Here is a 16,367-nt window from a genome sequence, read left to right as displayed (position 1 = left end):
ATAATATGAACCATGTTTACCAATTACATTTCAAAGGTGACATTACTTCTTTCTTCATTTGAATAGAACTATATAAAAAGATAAAAGTAAAGTCATTTAAACAAGTCCTACTTCTTTTTCCTTTCAAGTAGGTAGGAAGAAATACCCAGAGGGAAAGGTAAGTAGAATGTTAATGTAAGTATCCTTTGCACTTACCCCAGTGATATGAATTAAGCAAATTGCCTGGCACACAATAGATATCGACATAAATTTGTTCCATGAATTTATTAAGGCTCCACTTAAAGCATATCCAGTATTCAAAAGTCAAGATGTATAAAATGGAAATTACGGAATATATTTAGGACTTATTTTTATATAAAAATTGATTTTTAGATTTTTTGGGGGTATCAGAAGTATACATGGCAACTTCTGCATTTGGGTTTTTAACTTCTGTTATAAGTTGTAATCTCTCTTTAAAGAGCAATCCTTGCAGTTGTTAACAACAGAGGTAAAAGGGGAAGACATAATTCTCCTCTGCTCTTTCATCCTTCCTTAAAATTAATGTTTTAAGAAAGTCCACAAAGTTAAAAACAAACAAGATTGCGATGCAATTTATCAGCATAAGAAATCTGATCAAAACAAAACCTTAAAATGGCTACTAAAAGGGACAGCTAGATCATTTGCGTATGTATAATCAACCCTCCTTCGATTCACTGTGGAAAATAAGTAGCTGTATTCAAACTCTAGCTAACACTAATTTTAACATATAATGGTTTGATAACTTCTTATGGCATATAAGTAGCAAAAATTAAAAATCCAGAGGGAGGCCGGGCATGGTGGCTCACACCTATAATCCCAACACTTTGGAAGGCCAAGCTGGAGAGACCGCTTGAGCTCAGGAGTTTTAGAGCAGCCTTGGCAAGAATTTCCCAGGTGAAGAACAGCCTTTCAAGTTTTGTAGAGATGAGATGAAACCTCATCTCTACAAAAAATATAAAAATTAGCCAGGCATGGTGGGGGGCGCCTGTAGTCCCAGCTACTCAGGAGGCTGAGGTGGGAGGATTGCCTGAGACTGGGAGGTGGGGCTTGCAGTGAGCCAAAAATCACACCACTGCACTCCAGCCTGGGTGACTGAGACCCTATCTCAAAAAAAAAAAAAAAAAGAAAAGAAAAAATCCAGAGGGAAAAGGGGAGATTCTGAACACGAGTAAAGTCAAAGTTTCTCCTCCTTCTCCAAATATCACACACTTACAGAGTATGGACTCTGGCCACATGCCACTGCTGATACCATTTTCAATGTGTTTTTCCCACTGAAAAATTCAGTGCAAGAGTATCACATTTTAAGGTGATATTTATTTATTTATTTATTTATTTTGAGACGGAATCTCATTCTGTCACCCAGATTGGAGTGCAGTGGTGAAATCTCGGCTTACTGCAACTTCAGCCTTCTAGGTTCAAGTGATTCTCTTGCCTCAGCCTCCCAGAGTAGCTGTGATTACAGGCGCCCATCCCCACACCTGACTAATTTTTGTATTTTTAGGAGATGGGGTTTTGTCATGTTGGCCAGGCTGGTCTTGAACTCCTGACCTCAGGTGATCTGCCCACCTCAGCCTCCCAAAAAGTGCTGGGATTACAGGAGTGAGGCATTGCGCCTGGCCTGATTTTTTTTTTTTGAAAGAGGTAAGGTGGGTGGAAATAGTTCCACTGTTTGAGTATTAGCTCCAGATGCTTCTATTCCAAACTTCTCTCTATTCTTGAATAAATCTTTCTTTAAGGGCCTCTAATAAGCAGCAGATTCTAGGTTTGATTCTTTTAGGGGACTATTTGAAAAAAAAAAATTCTAACTGTGATTCTATTTCTTATCTTCACTATCTTTACCCTAAATGGCTTGTTTTTCCTTTAGTTACGGTATCTAACAGAATTTTTATTCAGGTAAAAATTTCTGGAGCTCTGAGAATCATTTGAAAGTACAGGCTTTAGAAAAGGGAAATACCACTTAGCTGATGTCTAGGATATTTGCATCTCCTGTTTCAGTATTTTAATTTCACAAAAAAAAAAAAAAAAAAAAAAAAAAAAAAACATGTTTGGTGAATCTACGTACAGAATTTAGGCCTTGTGGTAATATCTAAAATGAGATGCTTATACCTGATTAATTAAAGGAAAATTGTCCTTTACTGGGTGTACCTTTGAAGGGTAACAAGCAAAAATTCCAAATGTGCATCCTCTATTATATCAGTAACCTTCTTAACTGAAGGTTATAGAAGCCTAGAGTTCTAGTAGTTTGATGATCCCTCTCTGAATCAGAGAACAATAAGTAATAAGGCTCAGAGCCCAGATCCACAACACTGTCTTGGTAAATCTTCATTTATTTGATTTTTTAAAAAATGACTTGTTTTATAATGAAAAAAAAAATACTGGGGTCTTAAAAGTAAAATAAAATACTTGTATGTGCTTAATCCACAAGCATTCATGTTTAAAACATGACTAAAAAGGTAAAGAGATATTTTAACTTTAGTACTTTCTCTTGACTAGAAATGAAAAGATTGCAAAACCGCATGTAGCAGGATTCCTCTTAGGACTGCCCTGTGCAGATTAGCCATTGATCCCACATTATTAGCCAGTTCAATAACACAAGGCTGAACAACTTCCCCCTGGTACACATGCTAAACTTTGAGCAGTAACTTACTGAACAGCAGATCCTAACTCACAGCCATATTGCTAATTAAAGAACTTGTAATTTCCAAAAATGTAGAGTATCCTGGTATTAACAATAATTTTTCAAGTGCAACGGTGTAAAACAAAGCCAGAGATTTTCAAGTAGCCCCAAAGATAAATCAGCATATGCTTTTCTTTTTCTTTTTCTGTTTGCGATGGAGTTTAGCTATTGTTGCCCAGGCTGGAGTGCAATGGTGCGATCTTGGCTCACCACAACCTCTGCCTCCCAGATTCAAGCAATTCTCCTGTCTCAGCCTCCCGAGTAGCTGGGACTATAGGCGTGCACCACCACGCCCAGTTAATTTTGTATTTTTAGTAGAGATGGGGTTTCTCCATGTTGGTCAGGCTGGTCTCAAACTCCCAAACTCAGGTGATCTGCCTGCCTTGGCCTCCCAAAGTGCTGGGAATACAGGCATGAGCCACTGCGTCTGGCCTAGCATACGCTTTTCACACATAATGCAAGTGGCATTATTACTTAGGCTCTAACTGATAGAGCCTAAGTAATGTCTCAAGACCACCTGAGAGATGTGCTACTTCAGATGCCTAATTTGGCAACCAAACAGAGTTGGTACAATTGCAACACACAGATATACATCACCTCCAAAGATCTCAAGCTTGAGAGCCCAACTCCCTGTGGATTTTATTGCTAATTAATTTTTTCAAACTAGAGGCAGTTTAAATTCATCCCTAATGCAGAGTTGAATACGCAAAATATTCTTAATTACCAATTTATGTTTTCCTTCAAAACACTGAAAATGTAAATGCCAAAGAGAGGTGGTACCAAATTACTGGAAGGTTACCATTGAAAGCCTTTGAGTCACAAAGTTGAGTGGTCTTTAGGATGCAGAAATATATTAGACCAATCCTGATTCCTCAGAGATGTAGAGAATTTGTTGAAATATAGTTTAGCATTTCACAATATCAAAACTCCTGAAATAAAATGCTTATTTCACTTGCAAAAATAATAATAATAATAATAAAAACCCTTTCTAACAGAATCATGAATCCTTAGTTTTCTCCTTTATTAAGAAAAAGATGGGGTTCATGGAAATAATGACCTCACCTGGACATTAAAACACATGTCTTCAGCTCTTTTTATTTCTTATTTAAATGACAAACCAATTGTATTTCTCAAAAATACCCCCCCTATAATTGTATGCCAGTCATTGCATCAAACTTTGTTTTGCAATGACAAATAGACTTTCCTTAGGATGGGAAATTTTTTATTTACATGACTACCTAACACGTCTGTTATGATTGTACAGAAGAAATTATACTTGCATGTAAATACATACATAAAGACTGAACTAGTAATTGTAAAGATAAGTATAAATAGAGATGAACTATAGTGAAGGGAGATATGTGAGAGAAAAGAGTTAAATTCAGTCATGTAAATACTGTACTGAAAAGACTTTAATATGAGAGAACCATAATGAAGAAATAGTCTAAAATGGTATTAAACTCCATTCTATAAAACAGACAAGGCTAAATTATTCTTATTCCATTACCACATAATGGTATAGGACTACTGTAAACCAATTACCTTATGGAATAGTTGCTAGGTATAGTTCTCAAGCCTGCAACAGTGATTGTGGGTATTTAATTTTAACCCTTGGTAGGAAAGGAGGAAAGGTGATTTTTCTCTTATTCAGGAAACCAAATAACAAGCAAGTCAGACTTCCCAGATTCACAGCACAGAAGCCAGCAGCTTTAAGCTGTTTCACAGATAAACAGTTCAATCATTCTAGGAGACAAACCTACAATTTCCTACCAAAGTATTTTTAGGTGGTAAAATTCTCTATCAGAAAACAAAACAAAACAACAATCAAATTGGCAATCAAATGGGGAGGTTAGAAAGCAAACCACAAGCAGTCTAGATAAGTTGCTATGTCTGTTGTAAAATTTAACCCTTTGTAGATACAAATAACAGAATGCCTACATCAAGCACTTGGGTATTCTGCTTTATTGCTGAGCCTAGCCAGGCAGAAAACCATTTTTTTGCTGCCACAGAAATAATGCCACTAATGTGACCCTGGGCTCTGAGAAAAGAGCCATGATTTCCTCTAACCAATTAAGGGGTGGTGTGGACCAGGCTCCAAATGAGCTGCACAGCAGTGGTCACTCAGCACTTCCTTCTCGGCAGAATGGGGAGAAGGAGAAGAAAACCAGAGACCACAAGCCTCTTTCAGAGATACAAGGAATTTTCACAGAGGAAAGCAGATTCCCTACAAATGAAGTTCAATGAAAAACAATCTCACCGCCAGAAGCCGAGGCACAAACAGACGATGCCCCATCCCCAGAAGTTCCAGCACTCGACACGCATACTCATTCACCAGCTTGCTCCTCTCGTCGTGCATGTCCTGGGACTTTTTGACAGGAGGTGTGAGCTTAGCAGCTGGGGCTGGGCAGGGCACCCCTTCTTCCATGAGCACTAAGTAGGTATCCAGAATGAGAAAGATGGATCTCTTATCCACAATTTTAAGAACTGCGGTGGGAGGGGAGCCAGGTTTAGGTCTCCCTGGGAGGATATACAAGCCAGTCTGTGGTGGGAATTGTCAGCTACTGTCTCCACAAGAAAAACATTTTGGCTAAATTATCCACTGCGAGATCCCCAAAGTAGACTGGAAAATGAAAATGAAATCAAGTACTGATCTAAATTAAAAACGGCAAAAGCAATCGAATGCAAGAAAATGGCCAAGAGTGATGCAGGAGAGTTCAGATACATGTGTAAAAACGGACAAGCTGCTTAGAAGGGTCTAGCATGTGAGAATGTGTGAGTGTGTGTATGTGTGTGCGAGAAAGGGTGTGTGTGTGTCTATGTGTGAGAAGAAGCAGCAGCAGTAGCCAGGAAGCCAGGGCAGTTGTGAAGCTGCAAGGAGAAAAGGATGAGCTCATTGCAATCCCGATTCGTGACAAGCAGCGCTGTTGTTGCTGCTGCTGCTGCTACTGCTGCTGCTGCTGCTGCCTCTCGCTGTGAATCAGTAATGAAGGGGTAGGAAAGGAAGGGGAGGGAAGAGGAGGAGGTAGGTGAATGAGCATGCAGAGTGTGTCTCAGGGGAGAATGCTGTAATAAGAAGCCAATGGCGAGCCATTGGACAGATGCGCTTCCCCCTCTCAGTCTACCTTCAATCAGTGTTAGTCTGACAGCTTATGCTGTTGAATCCTAAGCCACAGAGAGATGAACTAGCTTTTTCTAACATGTGATGCCCACAGAAAAAAATCAGACAGCCAGTCATCTGAACGGCTGACCTTTATTCACTCTTGCTTTCTAACAACAAGAACAGATCTTGTATTTAAAGTGGGATGTTCCAATCCTTATTAGATGACTGAAACTGCTACAGAAGAGAGGTATTGGGGTGAACTGATAGAGTATGGACAGAAGAGCGAAAGACCAAGCATCCAAGAAATGACACACCCTCAAGTTGAAGTGTTTATGCAATAATAATGACTTTTTGTAATGCAAATACAAGAAGCATCTCAGGATTCTGGGAAGGCTGACCATAATTAAAAGGAAGATTTTTTGTAAACAAGCAATATGATAAATAATAAAAACCTACCACATATTAAGAGTATACATTTAAAGAACTATTAAAATTGAAATTCTTAAAGCATAAATAACTTCTGTATGCCACAGACCTTGACAAACACTCAGCTAATAGTTGAAAACATGTTCTGATAATCTCTGATCAAATTAATCCTTCCCCAGTAATAATATAAAAATTATCCATAGTTCAAAATTTTACAGTCTTAGTGCTAATGTGTTATATTAATTTACTTGTGAATAAATAATCAGTTGTAGCCAAATGAAGGCAAAATGACAAAATCACCGTAGGGACAGTCTCTTAACTTTATCCTAACAATTAACTAATCCATATTCAGCATCTTGATTCTGTGGTTCTGTAGTTGCTCTCTTAAGTACCAGGTTGGTTTCTCCATAAAAATTATAGCATGGTACAAAGAGAAACAAGGCTAAGAGAGCCAGAGCATGTATTTTGTGAGTCTTAGTTTTCTACTCTGACAAATATGTTATGTATCTACAAATAACCAAATAGAAACATATTTGTTGATTTATGTCTGTAGGCCTAAAGAAATAGATTAATTATGAAAATGAGCTTAAAGAAATAGGAAGAGAGATTCTGCCTCCCTTAACAATATATTATTTGGTTTCGTTTTTCCAAAATCTCAGAAAAACAAAAATTTTAAGAAATTTAACATTTAAGGCCGGGCGCGGTGGCTCACACCTGTAATCCCAGCACTTTGGGAGGCCGAGGCGGGCGGATCACAAGGTCAGGAGATCGAGACCACGGTGAAGCCCCGTCTCTAAAAATACAAAAAATTAGCCGGGCGCGGTGGCGGGCGCCTGTAGTCCCAGCTACTCAGGAGGCTGAGGCAGGAGAATGGCGTGAACCTGGGAGGCGGAGCTTGCAGTGAGCTGAGATCCGGCCACTGCACTCCAGCCTGGGCGACAGAGCAAGACTCCGTCTCAAAAAAAACAAAACAAAACAAAACAAAAAAAAATTTAAAGTATTACTTAGCAAGTCATTTTAAATGAAATATTTATATGTTGCTGTCAAGCCTTTTATTTCTTCCAAAAATGATTTCTTTTTTTTTTTTTTAATTTATTTGTTTGAAACGGGGTGTCGCTCTGTTGCCCACGCTGGAGTGCAGTGGCAGCATCTCAGCTTACTGCAAGCTCCGCCTCCCGGGTTCACGCCATTCTCCTGCCTCAGCCTCCTAAGTAGCTGGGACTACAGGCCACACCTGGCTAAATTTTTTTTTTTTTTTTTTTGCATTTTTAGTAGAGATGGAGTTTCACCATGTGAGCTAGGATGGTCTCGATCTCCTGACCTCGTGATCCGCCCGTCTCGGCCTCCCAAAGTGCCAAAAATGATTTCTTAACAAACTATATAAAGTAGAGCTAGGCACAGTAGTGTGTGCCTGTATTCCCAGCTACTCCAGAGGCTGAGGTGGGAGGATCCTTTGAGCTCAGGAGTTCCAGGCTGTAATGTGCTATGGTCCTGCCTGTGAACAGCCATTACACTCCAGCCTGGGCAACATAGTGGAACCCCATCTCTAAAAACAAAAACAAAAAACTATGCAAAGTAAATATCTTAATGTAAAATGATCATAAGCATAGAATATTACATATATACAAGTAAATTTCAGGTCCCTAAAGTTTTGGAGTAAATGTTTGATGTACTGCCTAGGATGAGGATAGGTTCAGCTGGAAGAGGGAGACCATAAGAGGGAAGAGGTTCTGGGCCTTTCACACTCTATCCCTAAACACACACGCACACCCATACACACACAACACACAACCCCCCACACACACACATCCCCCCACACCTCCCCACATCCCACACACACCACACACACACTCCCCACACCCCACATACACCCCACACACCCACACTCCCACTCCACACTATACACACCCCCACACACACACCACATACACCCTACACATCACACCCCCCACACCCTCCTACACATACCCGCAGACACAACATACATACAGCCCCTACACACACATCTCACACACCACACACACACACACCCAACACCACATACACATACACACATATGCACACTAGACACACACACACCCCTCAGCTCCATTTTTACCTTGTATACATACTGGTGTTCTGAATTAAATTTGGTTGATAGGACTATGCTACATAGCAGTGCTACTACTATGAACAGCACTGCCATGGACATTTCACATTTAAGAACAAGGGAATATCCTGAATTGCTCTTAAATGTGAATGAAGAATTCAGTCACTTCTTAGGTTATAGGATTTTTTTCTAGTTGACTTTTTAAAGGGTAGGGAAGATGTTTCCACTCAACTAACTGGGTCTTGAAAAGTACTAGCAGAAGCATTTTTTCTTATATAAATCAGAAACAGGACTTGCCCCAAAAGAGTCCAGTAAAAATAAGTGAAAATTAATCAAGTGATTTTGGAACTGTATGGTTTGGCTCTGATGCGCACAAAAAGAAGTTAAAATCATACATACTATGTATTAAATGTAATAATTAAAATATGACTTTTTTATTATTTTTTTTGAGACAGAGTCTCACTCTGTCGCCCAGGCTGGAGTGCAGTGGCGCAATCTCAGCTCACTGCAACCTCCACCTCCCAGGTTCAAGCCATTCTCCTGCCTCAGCCTCCCAAGTAGCTGGGATTACAGGCACGTGCCACCATTCCCGGCTAATTTTTGTATTTTGAGTAGAGACAGGGTTTCACCATGTTTGCCAGGCTGGTCTTCAACTCCCGACCTCATAATCTACCCGCCTTGGCCTCCTAAAGTGCTGGGATTACAGGCGTGAGCCACTGTGCCCAGCAAAATATGATATCTTAATGAGCAAACCAAGTTTCACTTAAAACATTTAGGTACATTTAACAAAATGCTGTGTACAAGGCACAACCACAAGTGGTCATGTATTTCAGTTTCCCCATCAAAAATCCCTCATGCTTCCTTTATGCTTCCCCTCAAAAATCCTTGCATTCAAAATTTCCATCATTTCTGCTCTGGTCCTTTTTTCAGGATATTCTTTCAGAATAGGATGTCCATCAATATCAAGTAAAATGATTCTTCTAGAACAGTACTTGGTGAAATGAAAAAAGAGATTCTAGGGGTTTTTGAAGCTCTAAAAGCATCATTAATTTCAGTGAGCTTTTCAAAACTCCTCTTCCTCCCCAAATCCCAAATACTTTTTTTATTGCTGTTGAGATTCAGTAATAAATCACAGAACACTCTTCTTTTCCGATGGGATCTTGCTATGTTGCCCAGGCTGATCTTGAACTCCTGGGCTCAAGGGATCTCCTACCTCAGCCTACCTAGTATCTGGGATTACAGGCATGCACCCAATAGAACACTTTACAGAAGAAATTTTTGAGTTATAAAGTAGTCCATAAAATGGAATAATAGAAAAGAAACTCTTCTGATTTAACTAATTAATAATGCATGATTTCTCACATTTCTTTTGGATGAATCACCTATAGAGGAGAAAAACTTATTCCCTCTATTCTCCTAGGTTCTCTGCCTGGGGCCCTGCAAATAAGTCTGAGAAAATACAGGTTAGCAAGATAAACATAAACAGAACTTTATTAACAAATGCAGTATGCACATACATGGAGAAACTCAGTAATGACTAACTCAAAGGAGTGGTTACAACTTGGCCAGTGGTTACAACTCAGCTCATAGGTGTGAGCTGAGGCCATGCACAATAGCTCACACCTATAATCCCAGGACTTTGGGAGGCCAAGGCAGGCAGATGGCTTGAGCCCAGGAGTTCAAGACCAGCCTGAGCAATGTGGCAAAAACCTTGTCTCTACAAATAATAATAATAATAATAAATCATGGTGGCACACACCTGTAGTCTGAGCTAATCAGGAGGCTGAAGTAGGAGGATCACTTGAGTCTGGAAAGCTGAGGCTGCAATGAGTCACTATTGTGCCACTACACTCCAGCCTAGGTGACAGAGTGAGACCCTGTCTCAGAAAAACAAAAACTTGGGACTTGGGGTTTATCAGCATATTAAGAAGGAACAATACTTTTGTAGAGAAGTGATAAAACAAAGGAAAAGGACTTTGAGCTTCTAGGGTGACAAATTATAGGAAGGCAAATATATGGGGAAACTAATGACAGATAAAGACTAGTTAATAAGGTTTGTTTGTATAGACTCTTTCTTGGTGCCATCTCATCTCCAGTTATAAGGTTGCTATCTCTTTCCTGGTATGGAAAGTGAATGGGGAGGTACCTTCACAAGAGGAATTTATGTTTGACTTTCAGGCACATGGGGGATGGCAGAGAGCTCATCCTGTGTCTGCTTTTTCTCAATTGCCTTTACCTCAAAATAATCCTTATGGCAAAGTGATATATTGGGGGATGACATACTCTGAATCCTTTCATACCCAATGAGAGAAAGTAAGGGAAAAAAACCAGGTGATGGTCCCAAAGCCATGGTCTAATGACTGGAAGTGTCATTCTCTGGAGTGCTGGAAGCAGGTGGTCAGTGCTGCTATCCCAGTTAGAGCCTTGCACTTCAGAATGCTCTTCCTGAACCACTCCACTGTGTCATGGTTATCAGACATGTTGAGGACACACATAGATTTCCATTGTAAAATGAAAAGCACATTTGACTTAATTCATGGACCTATAATTAAGAAAACTGAATGTAACAAAACATGCTAGGTAGTTATTTCAGTAGTTACAAAAATGAAAAAGGAAACACTTTCTGACCTGCAGGAGCTTAAAATCAGGGAGGTATCCAAATACAAAGATAAAGCAGGGTGTGATGGACACTGTAAAAGGAGTGACACACTGTGTGCTATGAGGTAGGCATGTCTCTGTTGTCCACAGTAGATGCAGACAGAATTGGGTTTATACTACTGGGATGGACCTAGACGCAAATCCTAGAGTAACGAGAATTAAATATATCTCTAAGACCAAAACAGGGCATTGCTTATTACATTATCTTTTAGTCACATTTACTAGCTGTAGGACATGAATAAATTACTTAGCCCTCTGAGATTCTGTATGGCAACGTCACCTAGCTGGCAAAGCTGCTCTGAAAATTTAATAAATTAATGCATACAAAGGAATCTCTCATAGTGCCTAGCACATGGTAGGTGCTCAATAACTAGTAGTTTTTTTCATTCTTTTCAGGAAGTCATGTAGAAGAAAAGAAAATGTGTAAAAATACATTGTGTTTATCTGGATTAGGGTTTAGAAAGACAAAAAGAACTTTGGATATATTCACAATAGAAAGAGAGTTAGTCAAACACTGAAAAGACATTCCTGTCAGATCACTTGCCTCTTTGGTTCACTAAGTCACAGACACATCAATAAGTAGCAAAGGATCCATGCCCTTCTTGACTAGGAGAGTGAAACCTAATTCTCTAGCTATTCTTTGCCTGATTGACTATTTTTAAAAACATGAACCTTCAATAATTTTGCAAGTTCCTAAGATCCAGCAAACAGGTCAAAATACAGGTGACACAGTGAGTAGTAGTGCCATTGTGGTACTGTACAATCCTGCACAAATCACACTCTTTCTTTCATTCCAGTCTTGATTCTGGGCTGGGCGCGGTGGCTCATGCCTGTAATCACAGCACTTTGGGAGGCTGAGGTGGGTGGATCGCTTGAGGTCAGGAGTTCGAGACCAACCTGGCTAACATAGCATAAACCTGTCTCTGCTAAAAATACAAAAATTAGCTGGGTGTGGTGGTGTATACCTGTAATCCCAGCTATTGGAGAGGCTGAAGCAGGATAATCGCTTGAACCTGGGAGGCAGAGGTTGCAGCGAGCCAAGATCATGACACTGCACTCCAGCCTGGGTGATGGAGTGCAAATCCATCTCAAAAAAAAAAGTCTTGATTTTACTCAACACTGTACTATATGCTTCTGGATATAGAAAGACAGATCAGATGCTGCCTTCTAACTTTATGGATTATTCAAGCTACTTAAAGAAAAGCTAAAATGAAATGTAATGAGACTGAGTTTACAAGTCATATCACAGGGAAATGAGTCTCATTATTTTATAGTTGGAACTCAAACATCGAAGAATTAGAGTACAATATAAAAGATACTGTGCAGTTACCTGACATTTTGGTGGGTGGTTGAGGTCACATGTTTATAGCATCTCTGTAAAATATTGTAGACTTACCTAGTTTGTAAGGAATGCTCTAACCTTGTAAAATTTAAGGCATAACTGTTAAAGAAGGTTTTTGGTTTTTAAATAGAAGGGAGAACTTTCCCCTACCAAAAGCAATTTAATAACATTCTGAATAGTCTTGGTAGCATCACTAATACCTACTGCCAATCCTTGTGATCAGATTCTACTGTAATGCCTTTATTAATGTAAGAATGTCTTACGGTCCATAGAGAGTCATTTTGTTTCTAATTGGTTTTTCTTTCTTCTTTTTTTTTTTTTTTTTTTTAAACTCTTGTTAACCAGGCAGGAGTGTGGTGGCAACCTCTGCCTCCTGGGTTCAAGTGATTCTCCTGCCTCAGCCTCCCATGTAGCTGGGATTACAGGTGCTCGCCACCACACCCGGCTGATTTTGTATTTTTAGTAGAAATGGGGTTTCCCCATGTTAGTCAGGCTGGTCTCGAACTCCTGACCTCAGATGATCCACCCGCCTTGGCCTCCCAAAGTGCAAGGATTACAGGCGTGAGCCACTGCACTGGCCTGTTTCTACTTCTATGTCATTATTGACATGTAGCTCAATAGGCTGCTTATTTTATTACTGGACATTTAGGAAAGGACTATACTGTACATACTAAGCCAGACATCTGAAACTTCTAGTAACTAGGCTCAGTTATATATAAATAGTTTTAATTGCTTTATTGAATATGGCTGACATACAGAAAGCTGTAGATATTTTATGTGTACAATTTGATGTACTTTGCCATAAGTATACACTTGTGAAACCATTATCACTATCAGTGCCATAAACTTATTCATCATCTCTAAAAATTTCCTCCTATTCCCTTTGTTTTGTCTTGTTTTTTTCCTTTTGTGGTTAGAGCACTTACTATAAGAGTCACCTCAATTAAATATTTTATAGCAACATAGACTAAGTCTATTTGTTTTCCATGTGACATTAATTAAAATATTCAAAGAGAATCTTAACTTTCTTTTCTCTAAGCTAATCATCCCTGCTGCTAACTGGGTCTCCTATGAGCTGGTTTCTGGACCATTCTAGACTATTAACAATCATGCTTGCTGCTTCAAGAACACGCTTTGGACAGTATCTCTCATAGGGCTGCCCACACTGAAACAGATACTCTAGATATAACAAAATAATAAAGTAATGAAACCTTGTTAGACCCTAGAAAACACCAAGGTCTAACATGTTTATCCTATTGAAAAGACTGAGGCAGTAGATAAGTGACTGCTCATGATCATAAAACTTGTCAGAGGGAAAGCCAGGAAGCCAAGATCTTCAGAGCACAGATGCACGGCAGGGAACCTAGCATTTCCTGCACTGTAATTTGGTCTTTCAATTAATGTGGCCCATAAAGAACCTATTGTATTAGAAAGATTATGCTTCACCACTTTATTCCACATGGAATTGATCCGGAGCCTGCGCCTGCCATCTGGTATGAAAGAATCTAAGATTCTTAGGTTGAGTTGAGAAGGGGTATCCACAAGTCTGCCTTGAGAACTGTCACTTCTAAACACACACTTGTTATAATAAAGCACATCTGCCTTCTCAATTTTGAACTGATAAGCACTCTCTTTTCCAAATGAACAGTTCAAGGAGCTACATCCTTGGCAGCTCAGCCACAGCGTCTCTGTAAGAGCTGCTTTGTTGAAGCCATGTTAGTGGCACAGACTTGAAAATGGAATGCTATCTCAGTTCGTTCATCCCCCTTCCTAGGCAGTGTGGATAAAGCTCATATTTATTTTCAAGCTTAAGCAGAATGTATAAACATATGTTAGCAGAAGCCTGTTTTTAAATTGTGAATTGATCAGATTAAAATTATCGTGTATAGAATCTAGACTATTCCCTGATCCTCTCAAGCTAGACCAGCATTTTTTTATCTTTATGTGTGTGTACTGTCCTTGTTGTTAAAAAATAATGAGGTGTTGTATTCATCCTAGTAAGTTGTGAATTGTCTCTACCTTTTTCCTATGGTCCATCTCCAATTTCATATTAAATTTGCAATCTCTAACATCTTCATCTTCATGTTACATAGAATGCTAAGTATAGTTTAATAGCTGTCATTGTAAAAAATAATATTTTCAACGGAGGAGTTATATGGGCCAACCCATGTATTAGCAAGTAAATTTATTTCTACAAAATTAATATGTCAAGATAGGGACATTCATTTTTTTCTTTTTTTCTTTTATTTTTTGAGACGTAGTCTCTCACCTTCACTCAGGCTGGAGTGCAATGGCACGATCTTGGCTCACTGCAACCTCTGCCTCCTGTGTTCAAGCAATTCTCCTGCCTTAGCCTCCCAAGTAGCTGGGATTACAGGCACGTGCCAGCATATCGGGCTAATTTTTATACTTTTAGTAGAGATGGGGTTTCACCATGTTGGCCAGGCTGGTCTCAAACTCCTGACTTCAAGTGATCCACCCGCCTCAGCCTCCCAAAGTGTTGGTACTACAGGTGTGAGCCACTGTGCCTGGCCTCATTTTTTTTCTTGAAACGGACAAGTCCATGTTGTGAAACAAAGGTGGTAATAGATTGCACAGCCTCCTCCCATTCTAGCTCTCCCCACATACATAAACACATACGCCCCCCCCCCCCACACACACACACACTCATGGCTTCAGATGGATTCAGCAGAATTTCGGAAGGGCCCTGCACTGTTTTTGCTGCAGATCTTCATACAGCTAGCTCTACTGCAACATTGGATTCCAATGTCATTTTGCTCACAGAGGCCTTCTCTTTCTCTCTCTCTCTCTTTTTTTTTCTTTTCACTCTTGTCACCCAGGCTAGAGTACAATGGCACAATCTCAGCTCACTGCAACCTCCGCCTCCTAGGTTCAAGCGATTCTCCTGCCTCAGCCTACTGAGTAGCTGGGATTACTGGTGTAAGCCACCACACTAGGCTAATTTTGTATTTTTAGTAGAGACGGGGTTTCGCCATGTTGGCCAGGATGGTCTCAAACTCCTGACCTCAGGTGATCCACCCACCTTGGCCTCTCAAAGTGCTGTGATTACAGGCATTAGCCACCAGGCCCAGCCCAGAGGCCTTCTCTCTTACCATCTTTATCTAATGAAGGGCAGCAAAAAGTTTGTATTATTTCTTTTATGACATTTATCACTACTTGAAATTGTTTTCTTACTTCTTTGTTATGTATTCGCTCTCCCTGTCTCTTTTTTTTTGTTTGTTTGTTTGTTTTGAGACAAAGTCTTACTCTGTCTCCCTGACTGGAGTACAGTGGTATGATCTCGGCTCACTGCAACCTCCGCCTCCCAGGTTTCAGTGATCCTCGTGTCTCAGCCTCCCATGTAGCTGGAACCACAGGCACGAGCCACCACACCCAGCTAATCTTTTTGTATTTTTAGTAGAGATGGGGTTTCACTATGTTGGTCAGGCTAGTCTCGAACTCCTGGCCTCCAGTGATCTGCCCACATCAGCCTCTCAAAGTGCTGAGATTACTGGCATGAGTCACCACTCCTGGCTAGTTATGTATTATCTCTGTACCCAATTAGAAAATATCAGGGCAGGCTTCCAGTGGAGAAAAGCAAGAGATTCAAAAAATCTTAATTGACAAGGGTATGAGAGGAAAACAAACATAAAATAAGATCCTTGTCTCAGCTTCTTCTATTCATTCATTTTCACTTTGAAAGATTATAATTTTACAGGACCTTTGAACCTCTGTTTCCTTTAGCAACCAAGAGTCAACTAAAGTGACCCCTTGACATTTACAGATTTAATATTTATTGTTTCTGTTCTCCCCATGAGACCCCACAGAGATACAACACAGTAACTTGTGGGTTTGCTGAGCAATGAACTGAGTCACTCCCATGTAGCAGATGGTGAGTAAAATTAGCTTATAGTCTTTGCCCTTCTCAGTTATTATACATTCTTATGACAAGGCAGTTATTTTATATCAATTTCATAAGTAAAGAAACTGTTAAAAAACCATAGCAGTATTGAAAAATCAGGGAATGTAAGAGCATCTGAAAATACATTCTTCATGA

General features: G+C 39.8%; 1 protein-coding gene across 6 annotated transcripts in view; it reads right to left on the bottom strand.

The window, feature by feature from the left end:
• Window positions 1-16,367, bottom strand: part of RABGAP1L (RAB GTPase activating protein 1 like) — an 800,696-nt gene that overhangs the window by 194,495 nt on the left and 589,834 nt on the right. For 2 of the 6 annotated variants that reach the window (XM_015123657.3, XM_078000316.1), the window contains exon 1: window positions 4,953-5,559. The exons of the other annotated variants lie outside the window; for them this stretch is intronic. In XM_015123657.3, coding sequence (XP_014979143.1) covers window positions 4,953-5,120 — 168 coding nt within the window. In that variant the 5' untranslated portion in view covers window positions 5,121-5,559. Of the gene's footprint in view, window positions 1-4,952; window positions 5,560-16,367 lie in introns of those variants that run through there. 6 annotated transcript variants of the gene reach the window in all.

The sequence above is a fragment of the Macaca mulatta genome, chromosome 1 (genome assembly GCF_049350105.2).
Source record: "Macaca mulatta isolate MMU2019108-1 chromosome 1, T2T-MMU8v2.0, whole genome shotgun sequence".
Taxonomy (NCBI): Eukaryota; Metazoa; Chordata; class Mammalia; order Primates; family Cercopithecidae; genus Macaca; species Macaca mulatta.
Note: the sequence above shows the minus strand (reverse complement) of the source record. Positions and strands in the feature narration are given on the sequence as shown.